This window comes from Medicago truncatula, chromosome 2, assembly GCF_003473485.1.
Source record: "Medicago truncatula cultivar Jemalong A17 chromosome 2, MtrunA17r5.0-ANR, whole genome shotgun sequence".
In the NCBI taxonomy this organism is placed as follows: domain Eukaryota; kingdom Viridiplantae; phylum Streptophyta; class Magnoliopsida; order Fabales; family Fabaceae; genus Medicago; species Medicago truncatula.
Genome location: NC_053043.1, coordinates 29,864,135 through 29,884,550, shown reverse-complemented (window position 1 = coordinate 29,884,550; position 20,416 = coordinate 29,864,135). Strand labels below are relative to the sequence as shown.

At 36.7% G+C, this 20,416-nt stretch overlaps 2 protein-coding genes across 2 annotated transcripts; both read left to right on the top strand.

Annotated features, from left to right (window-relative positions):
• Positions 1-16,220: 16,220 nt before the first annotated feature.
• Positions 16,221-16,727, top strand: LOC112419395 (uncharacterized). Its single transcript, XM_024777039.1, has one exon. It carries the CDS (start codon positions 16,221-16,223, stop codon positions 16,725-16,727), a length of 507 nt encoding a protein of 168 aa, XP_024632807.1.
• A 2,831-nt stretch (positions 16,728-19,558) lies between these two features.
• Positions 19,559-20,416, top strand: LOC112419394 (protein NYNRIN-like). The gene is made up of 2 exons (XM_024777038.1): positions 19,559-19,903; positions 19,976-20,416. Exons 1-2 carry the CDS (start codon positions 19,559-19,561, stop codon positions 20,414-20,416), a joined length of 786 nt encoding a protein of 261 aa, XP_024632806.1.

Sequence of the window (20,416 nt, the reverse complement as noted above, 5' to 3'; positions counted from 1 at the left end):
TTTTTCATAAAAAAAAAAAAATTATTTTTTCAGGGCTATCATTAAATGCAGTCAAAATAGGTTGACCTTGTAATATAAGGAATTGTTCTTTTATCCTTATCGAAGTTGGACTTGATGGAGATGCCTGAAAGTGCGTGTCTCGGTTCGACAAGTAGAAAACTCTCGAAAGACAGTTTTTTTTATAAGGAAAAAAGGGTCACAATTCAATCATACAAAAAAACTTACACTCAAATTATCCGCATGGAAGAGAGAAACGAGTCACAAGTTGCAATGTATGAACATGTGTACCAATTTACATTCAATCAATACACTTTAAGTTCATTTTCTTAAATGTCTTTGCAGTCTACAATTTACTTGTTTCTTTTGAGCAATTCATTTACCTTTATTTACACCGGTTTCGATTGGGTTCAACTAGGTTGAATTCGATTGCTTTTAACTTTCTTCTATTTATCAAGTTCTTCAAAATAAAATAAAATTTCTGGAAAATAACAAAACACAATATGTCCTTAAGATTTACTGGTTGATCTTGCAAGAAGACATAGAAAAACTTAGTGCTGTTTTTCCCTGTTTTGAAAAACAATTACCTCTGATTTTCACCAAAGGTCCTTATGACCTAAGTTTCTTGAAATCCAAATTTACGACAAAGCCCAAAATTGAAAACAAAGAGAAGTATATCTGTTTGTTAGAAAAAATGGAGAAGAAAAAGGGCCCATTTTGGAAAGAGATGGGAATTTTCGATCTCATTCAGCTATCTAGGCAAGGGCCAAGATATCATAATGAGATGATAATTGCTGCCTTGCATTTCTGGAATCATTCGACCAGCAGCCTCCATTTGAAATGTGGTATGCTTACACCTACTTTGTTAGATGTTGCTGGTCTTACTGGCCTGAAATATGTTGGCCAATTTTTCGATCCAGACACTCATGTCTCAGAGCTTTATTTTGACTTTGCCAGACCTGCATTTGGCAATTTCATACTAGACCACCATGTTATCTCAAGTGCCGAAGTGTCTGACCAAGAGCATGTGGCTTTCTTAACCTACTGGTTGTAACAACCCAGTATTTTATAAAACTCTTTAAAAATTGTTTTTATCGATTTTGTATTTATTCAAAGACGCTGCCTATATTTTTTTTAATCATTGTTATATGTTATTGAACTTGCAGACTTTATTCCATTAAATCGGTTATAGGACTCCACTTTAATACTTATTTGTGCTAAATATCTTAATTCCTATTAATTTCCGTTATATAGTATTTATGAACATAATATATTATAGTAATTTTATTTAAGTGTGATTCTTTCCTTTTAAATGCTCACACGGTTGTCAAGAGAAATTATTTCCTAGCCCTACCCTTTATACCATTTGCAAGGCATTAAAAATAGTCATAGAAATTAAAGTAGGATTGATTTTCATTACTAGGAGAAGAACATCAGTTACCTTGTTGACTATAGAGTCATATCAAGAGATTTTATTTTAGGTTTTATGGTAGTTATTATGATTGCAATTAATTCACCTGATAATAGGATTGTTATTACTTGTATATATGCGACTCTTTGCAAACAATGTAATCCAGCCTTCAAAAACCATTATCGTGTAACTTCGGTAAGTTAGAGAATCAAAACATAACCATATACTCCCCCACTTACGGTTCACTCAAAAAAAAGGTATCACTCACAAATTGGAAGAAGATAACTAGTTGAATGCTTTTCTAGCAAAGAAAAGACCCATGTGTAGATTGAGAGTTTTGGCTAGGAAGTAAAGCGTCTAAGGTAAGGATTTTTTTCCCACACGTTCTTACTAAGTGTTAGGACTTTGTTATGAAATAGTGGTAGAAATTCTTGTCGTTTGAAAGAAATATAAAAATAATAATTAAAATATATATTTGTTAAAGTTTGAATTTAATTATGAAATTTATATATTAGAGCGTGATATTGATTTTTATTATGTTTTATATGCTTTGTGATGTTTGAGAATAAAAATATGTAATTTGTTTAAGATTTAATTGTGTGAATCGTTTTAGCCTGTGTGACTCGTTTTATTTTGCCTCTTCCAAGCATATGCATAGCCTGTGTGGCTTGTTTCATTTGCATAGCCTGTGTGGCTCGTTCTTAGTATGTGTGCTGGTTCTTAGCCTGTGTGGCTCGTTTTTAGCTTATGTGGCTTGTTTATATCCGGATCATGTAGTGATTAAGAGCATGCATGTCATGCATAATTTCATTTGAGTTCTTTTAAAAGATGACTTGTATATTTTTATTTCTTTTTGATCGAGAAGATTTTATACTATCTATTTTAGAGCATTGTTGCTTGTGCTTTGAGTATGAACCAATTTGGATAAGGAAATTAACCCTTACATTAATATAATGTTGTAGGTACCAAAGAGGAAATATGAAGTTTGATGTGTGATGAAACGCTTACAGGGGCAAATTGGGTTTTTCAATGAAAAAGAAGACTTGTTTTTCATTAATTAGTAATAGTAACTTTTAAAATAGTTTTGAACTCTATTATTTCTTCAGCTGGAAAATAGTTAATCTTAAAGAAAAATTTTCTACTCAAGTTATTGTAATAGTTTATCTTTTGAATTAGTTTCGTTTAAATTGTTTGGAAAAACAAAATATAGTCTCATATTTTCTAAAGAAAATGAATATTTTAAGTAATGTCTTGGATGAATATCCGGGGCGTTACACTGGTTATCCATGTATATCTTCTGCTCGAGATCCATACAAATTCCTAAAAAATTCACGACTCTTGCCATACAATTGCACGAAGGAATGGACATTTGTCTAAGCAAACTCATCTTAGGATCTCTATATGAGAACTTGAATCAAGAAGTGATTAGCGTAAAAGCGTTCCAACCTGGCGGTAGTCTGATCATACCTGGCCCTATTTGGTTGTTTCAACTGTGGCTCTTAGCCACTTTTAAAACAAAACTGGCGATCAACCTTCCTCCCAGCCTTTCGAAAGCGTATGAAGCTAGATCCATCGAAGGAATAGGTTTGGCCATGCTTCAATATGGTAATAGAACCTCTCAAGATTTATTCTCTATTTCCTACAACACTCTTCTAAGCTGTGACGTATTCACCCCTTCTATTGCCCCATTTACAACTAGGACTCGAGGGTCGGCTTGGTTTAGAAAAGATTTCCCAACCAATTCCATTGAAGATGAGGCAGAGATAAATGTTGTATGGAAGGCTTATTTAACCCCTACGTTTTTATCTAGCAAAATAACCTCTGGTAGCCCTTATGGGATACATGGTTATCAACCAAACCATGTCGCGAGACAATTTGCTTTAATTCAACCAAAACCTAGTTCGTTGTACAAGTGTGTGGATGATCTGAGACAACCCTTGATAGAACATGTGTGGAGATCAACTTTACGTCGAGCTCAGAAACAAAATCTCGTTTTCGAGCCTACCTCTTTTGTTTCATCCTTTGCATGTGCTGAAGCATTCTATTGATGGTGGCGATACTATTATATGCGCCAATCCAATCGAGTAGATCCTGATACTTTGCTTCCTCAACTGATACTTGCTTTTCATGCTGTATAGAAAAAAATCAAAGAAGAACAAAGGTACGCATATTCGAGAAATTCAAGCTTTCCAAAATTCTTTCAAACTGCATATCACCCTTTGCATCTAAAAAGGACAGTTCATTATGCTGCTCAAACTTTAAGAGATAAAATCTATGATAAAATCCCAACAATAACATTTCCACCTTTTACCCCCAATAAATACCTTTTTGCATTGCATTTCAAAATGAAATTTCCAGCTTTGCCAACCAACGAGTTAGCATTGGCTTTTAGGCCACCATATCCCAAATGGTTACCTTGTGATACTTTACTCGGAATGAAACAAAAACTAATAAAGAAAGATGAGGATAAGGTGTCTGCTTCTAAACACAATCTATACACCTTTAGAGGTCATCCCCATTTAGACCTTCCCTACATTCGAATTCTTTCTCCGATAGGAGTAGGTATGAAATCTTTCGATTTTGCAGAAAATATCAAACAAATGTTTTGCGAAAAACGCTACTTATCTGTTTATCCATTTGTTTGCAACTCTTTCTCTAAAGTCAAGGGGCGGAGAACAGGATGAGGATGAAAGCACACAAGGACCCTTGAAGTCCAAATCAGAGAAATCATCCAAAAGAAAGAAATCCTCCAAACCAAAGAAAAAGAAATTTCGATCGTCCCCCCAAAGAGCCAGAAGGTCCTGTAACTGAAGAAATTGTAAGTCCCTTTTCTTCGATCAATATTTGAATGTTCCGTTATGGGATATATTCTTGACATCGAATTCGATTTGCAGATTGAAATCCTTCCTGAAGCCATCGAAGTTACCACAGTCTCTGAGGCACCAAGAGCCAAAGAAAATCGAAGGAAAAGGAAACAAGAGATTCAGGACATAGCCATCGAAGCGACCACTGTAACACCCTATTTCTATTAAAGCAATAGAACATGCGAATAATGCAATTATTCAAGAAATAGATGCTACGTCATCAACAAAATTCAAATTCAACATGCATGCATAAAAATCTCAACAGTCGCAGCGGATATAAACCAGAATACTCCAAGGCATACATGTCATGAATCAAATAATACATCAACATAGATGAATCTCCAAAATCCCAACAATGGGTAAATCTCCAACAAGAATAAAAAAGCGAACAGATAAATTTAGGGAATCTAACAGACGCCTAGATCAGAGCCATCCTAGACTCAACTAAACTGATACTAGAGATAGCTCCCGATATCCACCAAGCATCAAATAACTCACCAGAGCAATTAATCCTGCACAACGTCTACCCATCCATACAGACAAGTAGGCGTCAAAACCACTGGGGGTAAGTATTACATCATCATAATCCACATAACAGTTAGACATGAATAGAACATTTCAAATAATTGACATGAATGATTAATCTCAACAATAATAATACATAATGACAAATCCAAATATCACAACCAATCACTCACAACCACAAGTATGTCAATCATTCCACATTTAGGACTCGTGCAACAAAATGTTATGTCCCTAGACATGACACATAAATGCATGTGGTACCGAATCACCTCAAGGTCGTCACCTTCGATGCAACAAAAACATCGTATGTAAGATTTCACCTCAGTCTTACATAATCTCCGAAGTAAAAGAGCTCAACCCTTTTACAACTACAAGACTCAAAATGACTATGATGCATGGACATACAAGTAAGGACTCAACAATGCAATCACCTCAATTTTCACAACAATATAAAGGACAACTTCCAAATATATTGATCATCTCCACAACATTTGCATTATCAAGAAATTACGTCCACACAACATGCAAGTCATAATTCAAATAAGAGTCAACATCACATCATCACCATAATCATCCTTTGCATGTGCTGAAGCATTCTATTGATGGTGGCGATACTATTATATGCGCCAATCCAATCGAGTAGATCCTGATACTTTGCTTCCTCAACTGATACTTGCTTTTCATGCTGTATAGAAAAAAATCAAAGAAGAACAAAGGTACGCATATTCGAGAAATTCAAGCTTTCCAAAATTCTTTCAAACTGCATATCACCCTTTGCATCTAAAAAGGACAGTTCATTATGCTGCTCAAACTTTAAGAGATAAAATCTATGATAAAATCCCAACAATAACATTTCCACCTTTTACCCCCAATAAATACCTTTTTGCATTGCATTTCAAAATGAAATTTCCAGCTTTGCCAACCAACGAGTTAGCATTGGCTTTTAGGCCACCATATCCCAAATGGTTACCTTGTGATACTTTACTCGGAATGAAACAAAAACTAATAAAGAAAGATGAGGATAAGGTGTCTGCTTCTAAACACAATCTATACACCTTTAGAGGTCATCCCCATTTAGACCTTCCCTACATTCGAATTCTTTCTCCGATAGGAGTAGGTATGAAATCTTTCGATTTTGCAGAAAATATCAAACAAATGTTTTGCGAAAAACGCTACTTATCTGTTTATCCATTTGTTTGCAACTCTTTCTCTAAAGTCAAGGGGCGGAGAACAGGATGAGGATGAAAGCACACAAGGACCCTTGAAGTCCAAATCAGAGAAATCATCCAAAAGAAAGAAATCCTCCAAACCAAAGAAAAAGAAATTTCGATCGTCCCCCCAAAGAGCCAGAAGGTCCTGTAACTGAAGAAATTGTAAGTCCCTTTTCTTCGATCAATATTTGAATGTTCCGTTATGGGATATATTCTTGACATCGAATTCGATTTGCAGATTGAAATCCTTCCTGAAGCCATCGAAGTTACCACAGTCTCTGAGGCACCAAGAGCCAAAGAAAATCGAAGGAAAAGGAAACAAGAGATTCAGGACATAGCCATCGAAGCGACCACTGTAACACCCTATTTCTATTAAAGCAATAGAACATGCGAATAATGCAATTATTCAAGAAATAGATGCTACGTCATCAACAAAATTCAAATTCAACATGCATGCATAAAAATCTCAACAGTCGCAGCGGATATAAACCAGAATACTCCAAGGCATACATGTCATGAATCAAATAATACATCAACATAGATGAATCTCCAAAATCCCAACAATGGGTAAATCTCCAACAAGAATAAAAAAGCGAACAGATAAATTTAGGGAATCTAACAGACGCCTAGATCAGAGCCATCCTAGACTCAACTAAACTGATACTAGAGATAGCTCCCGATATCCACCAAGCATCAAATAACTCACCAGAGCAATTAATCCTGCACAACGTCTACCCATCCATACAGACAAGTAGGCGTCAAAACCACTGGGGGTAAGTATTACATCATCATAATCCACATAACAGTTAGACATGAATAGAACATTTCAAATAATTGACATGAATGATTAATCTCAACAATAATAATACATAATGACAAATCCAAATATCACAACCAATCACTCACAACCACAAGTATGTCAATCATTCCACATTTAGGACTCGTGCAACAAAATGTTATGTCCCTAGACATGACACATAAATGCATGTGGTACCGAATCACCTCAAGGTCGTCACCTTCGATGCAACAAAAACATCGTATGTAAGATTTCACCTCAGTCTTACATAATCTCCGAAGTAAAAGAGCTCAACCCTTTTACAACTACAAGACTCAAAATGACTATGATGCATGGACATACAAGTAAGGACTCAACAATGCAATCACCTCAATTTTCACAACAATATAAAGGACAACTTCCAAATATATTGATCATCTCCACAACATTTGCATTATCAAGAAATTATGTCCACACAACATGCAAGTCATAATTCAAATAAGAGTCAACATCACATCATCACCATAATCATCAATAATCATTAACATCATTCAACATTACATGATAAATATCATACCATATCCCATTCACACATCTTCAAGTAGTTATGTAAAACTAGTTACAAAAGTCATAAGGTATTTCGCTTAAAAGACTCATTTCCGAAAAGTCGTATCAAGTGGCAAACGGCCAACATTGATAATTCTCACGACAAAGCAACACATGGACTCACTAGACGCTTCACACAAAGTTATTTCTTTCATAAAAGCACCCCTAGATGGTTAGAATAAAGTCCCTACACTTAGGAATAAGTTTGGAAACGATTGGATTGAAGAAAATTGCATTTTTAAGGTTTCAAGTAAGACAGCATCGTGGCACGTTGGTCTCCCATCGTGGCACGATATTTCCAGGATCAGAAAGACTGAAATCCTGATCAAAATTGTGGCACGTTGGTCCCGCATCGTGGCACGATCATATCTTGATAGACAGCATCAGATTTCGAACCTTCACGTTTTCGAGCATAACAATCAAACCGTTAATCCGTTTTCGATGCCGTTTTCACCTACATGTTCATGACACTTAGCCCTATCTTAATGTACAGAAAAATTCAAGTTAAACAACCCGAAATTCATTTTCCAAAGCCTTACACAAACACTCATTTTCCAAAACGACTCGACTATCACAACCACAACATAAAAACAGAAATTCTACCAAGTTTAACTCATCCAACAACATCGACAACTCAGTCAAAAACTTTGTATATCAAAAGTTCATTTTTGGGTCCTTCACATGAACATCTTAGCACAACTTCACCAATTCAAACAACAACTTCACAAAATGGAATACCCATGATATAATTCAACAACAACAACATATCTAATTCAACAATACTTAATTTAGACATGAATTCAACCATAATTCAACAACACAATATCACAATTCATCAATTTGAGCAAAACTCACAAGGTACCCATTTTCACAAAACCAACAACAACAACTTATTTCACATCATCAAATCATGAATTATGAACACCCATGCCATGAATCATCAACAACAATATCACTTAGCAACAACAACATCAATTGAACATGAATCTCATCATAATTCAACAATAACATAGCACAATTCAATCAAGATTCAGAGCATAATTCAATCAACAACAATTCAATTATCAACAACTTCCTGCATTCAAACATAACATCATAATTAGAGCACGAATTTTAACAACTATGAACAATTAATCACTTACTCAATTAAGCACTTAAGCATGCAATAATTGAAAAATTACACTAAATGATTATAATGAAATCTAACCCCCTTACCTTAGTTAGATCAATTCCCTAGCTCAAGCTTCACTTTAGCTCCTAGGTTCTCTCCTCTTCTTGAATCTTCACTTCTCTCTTTATCACATAATGTTTCTACACACTCAACGGTAAATTACTAATAACGGTCACTTAACGGTAAAATATCTACAACAGTCACATAACGGTAAAATACTAATTATTACCCTAGTAACTTAGCAAAATAATGATTCTCACTAAACACTAAAAATAATTCTCACCAAAAATTACTAATTTACTCTTACATCCAAAATTACCAAAATACCCCTGAGTCCAAAATGACTAAATTACCCTTCTAACACGGAATCCCATGAAAATGCACCCAATGATGATTAATCACACATAAGCACAAATAAACACACAATACAAATAATTAAAATAAATTTAACAAAAATCGGGCTGTTACAACTCTGCCCCCCTAAAAAGAATTTTCGCCCTCGAAAATTACCTGAAGGAAACTACTCTGGATACGAAACTTTCATCCTACTCTCTGATTCCCAAGTGACACTCTCACCAGTCGGTCCAACCCAAATAACATTAACCAAGACAATCTCCTTGCCACGCAAACGCTTCATGTAACAGCCCGAATTTTAGCTAGATTTATTTTAATTACTTTTATTATGTGTTTGTGTGTGATTAATTGTGCTTGTGTGTAATTAATTGTCATCGGGTGCATTTACGTGGATTACCGTATTAGAAGGGTATTTTGGTAATTTTGTGAGGATGGGTAAAATTATAATTTTAGTGGGAATTGCTTTTAGTAATTAGTGAGAATGGTTATTTCATTAAGTTACTAGAGAAAGTCGAGATTTTACCGTTAGTGACATTTTACCGTTATTAATTAAAATATCGTTTGGAGTGTAGTAATATTTTTGGTTTGAATAGAAATGGGTTAAGCCCCCTAGAAACTAAGTTAAGCCCATTAGTAGAGATAACACTAGGGTAGTGTTAGAAGAACCAATTCATTTTCATTTCACAAAACATTTCTAGAGAGAGAGAGTGGGAAGAGAAGATAAGGGTTTGGAGAGAAGAACTTGAAGAATCCATTGGGAAAGCTTAGGAGCTAAATTGAAGCCTAGGTTTGGTCTAATCTTCATCTAAGGTAAGGGGGTTAGTCTTTATCATAATCATATTCATTCTTTGCAATTTTTCATGATTTGGATGAAATGGGTTGAAATGAATGAATGAATAATTGTTGCTAAATTCGTGCTCCAGCTTTGATGATATGTTTGTATGCATGAATTGGTAATAATTGTATGATTGTTGGCTAGATTACATGTTTAAATATGTGAAAATGAAAAGTTGTGCAAATTGTGCAAAATGGATGAATTTGACATGTTGTTGTTGAATTATGATAGAGTGTATGATTATATGTTATGATTGTGGTTGATTGTTGATGTTGATCTCATTTCATGACTTGGGTATGATTTATGTTGAGATGTTGTTGAGAATTGCGTTGAATTTGAAGAGATGAATTGTGGTTGTTTGAGAACTTATTGTTTTGAGAAAAATTATTTTAAACAATTTCATAACTTGTACAAATGCCCCGAAACGAGCGAGTTCGATGTGTTAGAGCCTCGGGTTATGCCTCGGATCACTTTTGATGATTGAGGATTTTAAACATTCGATTTTTGATCGGATTTGGCGAAAACCTGCGGCCGAAACACGCGAAAACGCGCGTTTACGGAGCGCTGCGCCTGAGCAAGGGCGCTAGGCGCCCACAAGTCAGGAAGCCAGCGCTGGGCGCCCCACTGCTAGCGCCAGGCGCCCTAGACAGGGTAACATGCTTGTTGCTCCGTGTCCGGGTGCTTGGGGGTGGTCGTGTGAGGGTCCTAGGCGATCATTTTGAAGTGTTCTTTTGCTGTTTTCACCTACTTTTCTACTGGAACACATTTGGCTTTGTCGAAACTTTAATTTTCTAAATGGTTTGAAACTTGAGTTTGTGTCGTTTCGGTTTTTCGGAAATTGTTGGAACTGGGCCTTTGTGAACAAAAGGAGTTGCAAGCTTAGTCTACAGTTCTTATGGACTTAGACAATGCTTGTAAGGTTGGTACAATGTCTTAATCATGTCAAACTTGATTTTCGGGTGGGAATGTGGAATGTATAAACTTGGGATTTTCTCATAAGAACTTAGGCTAACCTTTGAACTAATGATCGATAGTTCGTAAGTGGCCTATGCTCATACTTATATGATTGATTAAGATTGAATTGTAGGATTTCAAACTTGAATAAGTTGCCTAGCTTTGAAAATTATCAATGTTGGCCGTTTGCCACATGATTTGGATTTTTGTCGGAAATGTTTCCTTAGCAAATTGTTTTGTGAGTTATTGTGATTATTCTTGTATGACTAAGTGAAGTTGTATGAATGAGTAATTATATTTTGGATATGATGTTTATCATGAGATGTTGTTTTTCCTATTACTTGGAATATGAGAATGCTTGAAATGGTGAAACTATATGATATAGTTGATGTTGCATGACCTTGTTGATTATTGATAATTATGTTGAAGTGTGATGGTGAATACTATGAATTAATTGTGTATGGGCATGTTTTCTTGATAATGCAATGTTGTGGAGATAATCAATATAATTGGGTGTTGTCCTATATATTGAGTTTGAAATTGTGATTGTTGTCGCATTATCGAGTCCTTACACATGTCCATGCATCATAGTCGTTGTTGCTGTAAAAGGGATGACTCTTTTACTTCGAGATTATTGTAAGGCAGGTGTGAGCCCTTACAATCGATGTGCAAGTGGCATCGAAAGGTGACGACCTTGTTGAGATTTGGTACCGCATGCATTTATGTGTCCATAAGTGCATATCATAGCATGAGTCCTATGTGAATTTTGTGATTGGTGATGAATTGAGATGAATGAATGTTACTAATGATTGTCTATGACTGATGTTGTGAATGAATATTGATTGGATAATTATTCATGTGATTGATATATGTGGATATGAACTAGCAAGTTGTGATATAAGTATTTATGCATGACTATTATTATTCAAGTACATGATATTATTGAATTTGATTATTATCTGGATTATGATAATGTAATGCTTACCCCCAGTGGTTTTAACCGCCTACTTGCCTGTATGGGTGAGTAGACGTTGTGCAGGAGTAGTCTCGGTGAGTCTTTGCTTGGGTATCGGGAGCTTCCTCCGATATCGGTGTCGTGTCGGCTCTGATCTAGGCTTGTCGTGTCGTTCTAGATTAGGTTGTTTATATTTTCCTTTGGATTATTATTTTGTTGATGACTACCCGTATGTTTGGGTTTTGAGATTTATCTTTGGGATATGATTTATTTGCTCATGGCATGTATGTATTTGATCACTCTGATTTATATTCCGCTGTAACTGTTGAGGTTTACATACATGTCTATCGGTTTTTGAATTTTGAATAAGACGTAATCTCTATTTCTTGAATAAATGTATTATTCGCATGTTTAATTGCTTAATAGAAATAGGAGCGTTACACTTCACTTCGCGATCCTCAATCCTAATCGGCCACGTCTCAACGGTCAAATTATCTCTTACTACCAACTCATCCACTTGGATCACATGAGACGCATCATATACATACTTCCTCAACTGAGACACATGAAACACATTATGAAGATTCGGCAAAGTAGGTGGTAACGCAATCCGATACGCTACAACCCCAACCTTCTCAATAACCTCAAATGGTCCAACAAAACGAGGAGTCAACTTCCGACACTTCAAAGCACGACCAACACCGGTCACAAGATTCACTCTCAAAAACACATGATCACCAACCTGAAACTCAATATCCTTTCAAAAACACATGATCACCAACCTGAAACTCAATATCCTTTCTCCTTTTATCATGATAACTCTTCTGTCTACTCTGAGACGCTTTGATCTTCTCTTGGATCATCTTAACTTTTTCCGTAGTCTCTTGCACAACCTCCGGTCCTAACAAAGCACTTTATCTTGACTCAAACCAACACAACGGTGTCCTACATCTCCGACCATACAAAGCCTCAAACGGTGCCATACCGATACTAGAATGAAAACTGTTGTTGTAAGTAAACTCAATCAATGGTAAACATACGTCCCAACAGACACCTTGCTCCAAAACACAAGCTCTCAACAAATCTTCCAAACTCTGAATAGTTCTCTTTGTCTGACCATCGGTCTGAGGATGGTAAGCAGAACTCAATCTCAACTTAGTTCCCAAAGCAGCTTGCAAACTTTCCCAAACTTTCCCAAAACTTATAAGTAAACCTCGGATCCCGATCCGACACAATACTAGAAGGAATACCATGCAACCTCACAATCTGTTCAATGTAGATCTCAACCAACTTCGCCATAGACATACCAGACTTGATAGGAATAAAATGTGCCGACTTCGTCAACCGATCGACAATCACCCAAATCGAATCAAAACCCTTACTAGTCTTAGGCAACACTCCAACAAAATCCATAGCGATACTATCCCACTTCCACTCTGGCACAAACAACGGTTGTATCAAACCTGACGGTTTCTGATGTTCAATCTTCGACTTCTGACAAACCAAACAAGCATAAACAAACTCTGGAATTTCCTTCTTCATTCCAGGCCACTAAAACAACCTCTTCAAATACTGATACATCTTAGTCGCTCCTGGATGAATACTCAAACTACTTCTATGACCTTCGCCCAAAATCTACCTCTTAAGCTCAAAAACATCCGGTACACAAACTCGGTCACGAAACATCAAAACACCGTTCTCATCGAATCTGAAGTCTCCACCTTTACCTTGATTAACCAACACCACTCGATCCTCGAGTTCCAAATCTTCCTTCTGACCATTCTTAATCTATTCCAAAACTCTTTTTGAACAATGATGGAGGAAAACTTGAAGAGATGATGGAACTTGCAAGAGAAGTTGTGGTATTTATAATGGATGGAGAACTTGAAGAGATGATTATCAACCCATCCTCTTTCGTGTTTTGTCTGTGATTGAAATCCTTCAACAGACTTTGCGGCTTCTTTGTCGAAGACTGCACTGCACCTTGGACAAAGCATGACATTGGTGTTAAAGATCTTGCACTTGTTTAGAAAATCAATTAGATCCTCTTCAGCCTTAGGGTATGCCACTTTCATCTTTTCAGCAAACTGGTCTTCAGTAACCATTTCATTCTCAGATTGATGGTCCTCAGTAACCATCTCAACATCATTTTGTGGATATTCTTTAAGTGCCTGCGCCTCGATAGGGAGTTCGCTGTCAAATTCTCCTGCAATATCTACCATGTTTATACCAATCCCTTCGGCGTACATGGAGTCGGCTTTCTTCAAAGGATCAACATCAACTTGCATTGGATGTTTGGTTTTTTCCCTAAACTTCAACCTTCCCTCATCGAGAGCCTTATGCACAGAATCCCTGAAACAAGTACAACGAGATAAGTTATGGCCTAAAAACCCATGGAATTTACAAAATCCTCTCTTTTTCCTTTGTTCTAAATGAGGTAATTTCATGTTTTTTTGGCATTAAAATTATGCCATCAGTGACTAAGAGATCGAAGATCTCTTCACATTTAGAAACATCGAAAGTATATGTTTTAAGAGGATATTTGTCGTTTTTAGGTTCTTCAGGATTTTTTCCATTCGATGGCCTTAGTAATTTGCAAGCATAGGGCGGTCCATCTTTTAATTCTACAAGATTAACTTCATTATCTTCGACAGTATATGACCCTTAATCGTATTCTGGGTCACTGTCTCTTGTGTCTATGTAGGCAACTTTCTCCCTTTTGGGGAACTTGTTTGTCCGGGGTTTTTCAGCCTTAAGTCTTTCGACTTGTCGGACTCTGTCTGCCAACTGTGCCATATCTCTAAGGTACTGAGTATCCAACTTCTTTAGAACAGAATAATCTAGGCCGCATGCGGCCATTTCAACCAATTCATGTTTTGGCACTGATGTGAAACATCGGGCCTTAAGAAGACAGAATCTGTTTAGAAAATCGTCTATTGACTCATGCATTTTACGTCGAACGCTAGCCAATTCTTTCAAACTAATCTTGGATTGACCCATGTAGAATTGTTCATGGAAAGCCTTTTCCAATTGATTCCAACTAAAAATGGAATGGGGAGGTGTTAGCCAATATTTTTAAGGGCTATCATTAAATGTAGTCAAAATAGGTTGACCTTGTAATCGAAGGAATTATTCTTTTTTCCTTATCGAAGTTGGACTTGCTGGAGATGCCTGAAAGCGCGTGTCTCGGTTCGACAAGTAGAAAACTCTCAAAAGACAGTTTTTTTATATAAGGTCAAAACAACGGATACTTCACAGACAAAGTCGAAATTCAAATCGAATGGATAAGTATAGTTAGTTTACTGCAGTTATAGTTTTAAATTCAAATCTAGGCAGTTATTTCTATTTGTATAAATAGTAGTTTTCCCTAAGGAAAAAAGGGTCACAATTCTATCATACAAAAAAACTTACACTAAAATTATCCGCATGGAAGAGAGAAACGAGTCACAAGTTGCAATGTATGAACATGTGTACCAATTTACATTCAATCAATACACTTTAAGTTCATTTTCTTAAATGTCTTTGCAGTTTACAATTTACTTGTTTCTTTTGAGCAATTCATTTACCTTTATTTACACCGGTTTTGATTGGGTTCAAGTGGGTTGAATTCAATTGTTTTTTACTTTCTCTTATTTATTAAGTTCTTCAAAATAATATTAAATTTTTGGAAAATAACAAAACACAATTTGTCCTTAAGATTTACTTGTTGATCTTGCAAGTAACTATTTTTAAACCAGCGGTTGTTTACCAAAATTCAGTGTAAATAGGAATTTTACTGGTTGATAAAATTCAGTGTAAACCAACGGTTGGATGCAATGGTTACTGAAGACTAATTTGCTGAAAAGATGAAAGTGGCATACCCTAAGGCTGAATAAGATCTAATTGATTTTCTAAACAGGTGCAAGATCTCTAACACCAATGCCATGCTTTGTCCAAGGTGCAATGCAGTCTTCGACAAAGAAGCCACAAAGTCTGTTGAAGGATTTCAACCATAGACAAAACACAAAAGAGGATGGGTTGATAATCGCCCAAAGTTCGGTTTCAACAAGAGAGGTGTCCCATACAAGATGAAATCCTCAGAGAATCGCTCAGGCAGGAATCATAAGAAGACATTCAATCCACCTGCAAGATCCCCTACATATACTTGGGTATTCTCAGGGGGCAAAAAATCTGGCTATTCTACCCCTTCAACCAAATGGGTGAAAAGAGTGGCCACAACATCTCATTAGAAAGAGGCATCGAATTCAAATCGGTATGCCTACAACAACAATTAAAAGGGTAAACACCCCATGACAAAGACACAATGGCGTAGGTACCATCGCCAGAAGAAAAACCAACTTCTGAGAGGATATTCCATCCTTTTCCAACTTTAAAAAAAGACCTCCCAAAGGAGGATGAAGAAATGACGTCAAACTTTTCTGAGTCTGAACCGAGTCTCGATATTGTATGCAATGCCGTGTTAGTGCTACCAGTCGAATATAACGTTCCTTCGGAAGGTCAATGAAGTGGAAAGTGAATTCACCGATGAAATGGCTATTTAGAAGCCATTATGCTACTATGTTATGAACAATGGTTGTGTCGAAGATCAACACGCCGTTTTCGAGAGACCTGATGCCTCGATGAGACTTCACCTCAAACCTCTGTTTATCCAAGCCAAGATAAATGGTGTGGGAGTAAATAAGGTGCTGGTGGATGGCGGCGCTACTGTCAATCTATTACCCCAATCTTTCTTAGGGAAGATTGGACTCTTAGATTCCAATTTGAGGCCCCATAACGTGATTTCCACTAATTATGAAGGGACGACTGGGAATTCCTTTGGTGCTGTCGAAGTAGATTTGATAGTGGGAAGTGTAAGCAGAACAACCATGTTTATGGTGGTTCCGTGCAAGGCGAACTTCAATGTGCTATTGGGTAGAGAATGGATCCATGGTGTGGGGGCAGTGCCTTCCACTTTGCACCAAAGAATTGCTATATGGAAAGAAGATGGTCTGCTAGAGAACATCGAGGCTGACCAAAGTTACTTCTTGGCTGAAGCAAACAACATTACCAAGAAGAACTTTGAGAAATAGCTTGCAAATATTCCTCCGGTTATGTCTCTTGGTCCCAAATACACGATATCAGAAGATGAAATGTATTCCATGAAACTTCAACCAGGATCTGGTTTTGTTTGGGAGAGAGAATTTGTTGAGCATGATTACATAATTGTTGATCATGAAGATACTCCCGTAAAGGAGGAAAATGTGCTCAGGACAAGAGCTTCTGCATACAAGAAGGTGACTGACGACCTCACTCCAGGATCTCCTAGGTATGCAATCTCACCAACTGGGTATGATATCGAAGAGTGATCTATGACTGAGCCCAGTGTTTGGGATAATATTACGGCCTATGTGGCCGAAAATAAATTTAAATCGGCTAAAGAGGCCGAAATTCTGCAAGAAGAGGTGATCGAAACTATGACGGAAGATACTACTGATGACCTCGTTGACAATCAGAAATTAGATTGTATTTATGATGATGAACCTTTGGATTTCGAAGAAGATCCCATGAGATCTACTACCAAAATGAGGGCACAAGATCCCCTCGAAAAGGTGGACTTAAGAGATGGCACCATCAAAAGACCAACTTATGTTAGTGCCAAAATCCCCAAGGAGTTCAAAGATCGAATTGTGGAGATTTTGAAGGAATACAAAGATTGCTTCGCCTGGGATTATAACGAAATGCTTGGATTAAGCCAGAAATGGTGGAGTTGAAACTGCCAATTCGACCAGACAAGAAGCCAGTGAAGCTGATTCCTAGAAGATTTGCGCCACAAATTCTACCAAAGACTAAAGAAGAGATCGAAAGACTCTTGAAATGCAGTTTCATCAGAACTGCAAGGTATGTAGATTGGTTAGCAAACGTAGTCCCTGTTAAAAAGAAAAATGGAACCATAAGAGTTTGTATTGACTTTAGAGATTTAAATCTCACCACTCCTAAAGAGGAATACCCTATGCCTGTGGCAGAAATGCTGGTAGATTCAACAGCGGGATTCGAATATTTGAGTATGCTTGATGGGTTATTCAGGCTATAATCAAATATTTATTGTTGAGGAGGATATCTCCAAAACTGCATTTTGATGCCCAGGAGCATTAGGTTGCTATGAGTGGTTGGTAATGCCGTTTGATCTAAAAAATGTCGGCACTACATACCAAAGAGTAATGAATTCGATGTTTCATGACTTCATAGAGGATTTCATGCAAGTCTACATCGATGATATCGTGGTAAAATCATCTTCAGAAGATAAACACTTAGATCACTTACGACGATCATTCGAAAGGATGAGGCAATATGGATTAAAAATGAATCCATTAAAATGTGCAATTGGTGTTTCTGCAGGTGATTTTTTAGGTTTTGTCGTCCACAAGAAAGGAATTGAGATTAATCAAAACAAAACCAAGGCAATAATGGAGACTCAAGCCCCTTCGACAAAGAAAGAGTTGCAGTCTTTGTTAGGAAAAATCAACTTTCTCAGAAGGTGTTTATATCGAACCTAAGTGGCAAAACACAAGCTTTATCGCCATTACTTCGTCTGAAGAAAGAAGATGTGTTCAAACGGGAACCAGAACACCAAAAGGCTTTTGAAGAAATCAAATCATATTTGATTAATCATCCTATACTTTCACCACTTCTAAAGGGTACAAAAATGAAGTTGTACATAGCAACATCTGAATGTACTATAGGAAGCGTGTTAGCACAAGAGGATGAAAATGGCGCAGAAAGAGCCATTTATTATCTTAGTAGGGTATTAAATGATGCTGAAACAAGATATCATCCTAGTGAAAAGTTATGTCTTTGTTTGTATTTCTCATGTACAAAACTTAAGCATTATATAAAGTCTTTTGATGTTTATGTTTATTCTCATTTTGATATAATTAAGAACATGTTGTCAAAACCAATTTTTCATAGCAGAGTTGGTAAATGGGCCTTAGCACTTACAGAATATTCATTGACATATCAATCATTGAAATCCGTTAAAGGCCAAATTGTGGATGACTTTATTGCTGATCATTCAGTCGAAGAACCTCCACCAAGGGGAATCGAAAACCAATCTTGGAAGTTGTATTTCGATGGATCCAGCCATAAAAATGGCACTGGGATCGGGATTGTGGTTATTTTGCCTAAAGATGATCTAACTAAGTATAAATTCCGAATCAATCAGTTTTGTGAGGCTGAATATGAAGCCTTGATTACGGGTTTAGAGATTACACGCGGACTGGGGGCAAAATGTGTCGAAATTAAAGGTGATTCAGAGTTGGTTTTGAAACAATTAACAAAAGAATACAAATGTGCCACAGAGAGCCTAATCATGTATTACACTATAGCTAATGCATTACTCAAACGCTTTACTCACGTCAAAATTCGACACATTCCCCGCGTAGAGAATTAAGAAGCGAATGATTTAGCCCAAATGCCTTCTGGATACAAAGTCTCAAAAGATCAAATGTAGGAACCAATTGAGGTCAAGAATATATGTAGTTCAATGGACGCCCTCCCTAAGAGATTGTTAACGACAAAACTTGGGGGGATAGAGACATCTCAAGGATATTCGCAAGGTACGAATTTGGTCGAAATTTTGGTCATTAACAATTTAACTGACAATGATTAGCGAAAACCCATAGTCAATTATTTAGAAAACCCAGATGGTACAACTTGTCGAAAAATAAAATATCGAGCCTTGAGCTACGTAATAGTAGGCGACGAGTTGTTCAAAAAGACTCCAGAGAGAATTTTACTTAAATGTCTTGGAGAAACATAGGCATATTTGGCTGTTTCGAATACACACAGTGGGGCTTGTGGAACGCACAAAGCAGGCCACAAAATGAAATGCTTTTTGTTTCGACAAGGCGTATATTGGCCAACCATGTTGAAAGATTGCATAGAATTTTCCAAAGGTTGCCAAGGGTGCCAAAAACATGGTGGGATTCAACGTGTGCCAGCAAGTGAGTTACATTCGATAGTCAAACCTTGGCCATTCAGAGGTTGGGCTTTAGATGTAATTGGGGAAATTAAACCTAAATCATCGAAAGGCCATAAATACATCTTGGTGGGAATAGACTATTTCACCAAATGGATAGAGGCGATCCCTTTAAAAGAGGTTACTCAAGAGGACGTTATTAATTTCATTCAGAATTACATCATTTATAGATTTGGCATTCCAGAAACTATCACTACGGACCAAGGATCTGTGTTTACTGGTCGAAAAATGGTAAAATTTGCTGAAAACACGGGTTTTAAATTATTAACTTCGACACCATATTATGCCTAAGCAAATGGTCAGGTCGAGGCAGCAAATAAGAACATCATTTTCATTATTAAATGGAAAACTGAAAGAAAACGTAAGAATTGGCACGAAGTTCTTGGCGAAGCTTTATGGGCATGTCGAATGTCTCCTAAAGAATCGACAAACACTACACCATTTAGATTAGCATTTGGTCATGATGTTGTATTACCAGTCGAAATCTTACTTCAGTCAACCAGAATCCAAAGACAATTCGAAATTCCAACAAATCACTATTGGAATATGATTTTAGATGAGTTGGTTGATCTAGATGAAGAAAGGTTAATGACATTAGAAGTCCTCACAAAACAGAAAGAAAGGGTGACGAAGGCTTATAACAAAAAAAGTGAAATCAAAGTTATTCGCTCAAGGGAACTTGGTGTGGAAAGTTATTTTGCCAATGGACAAGAAGAATCGAGTCTTGGGAAAATGGTCTCCTAG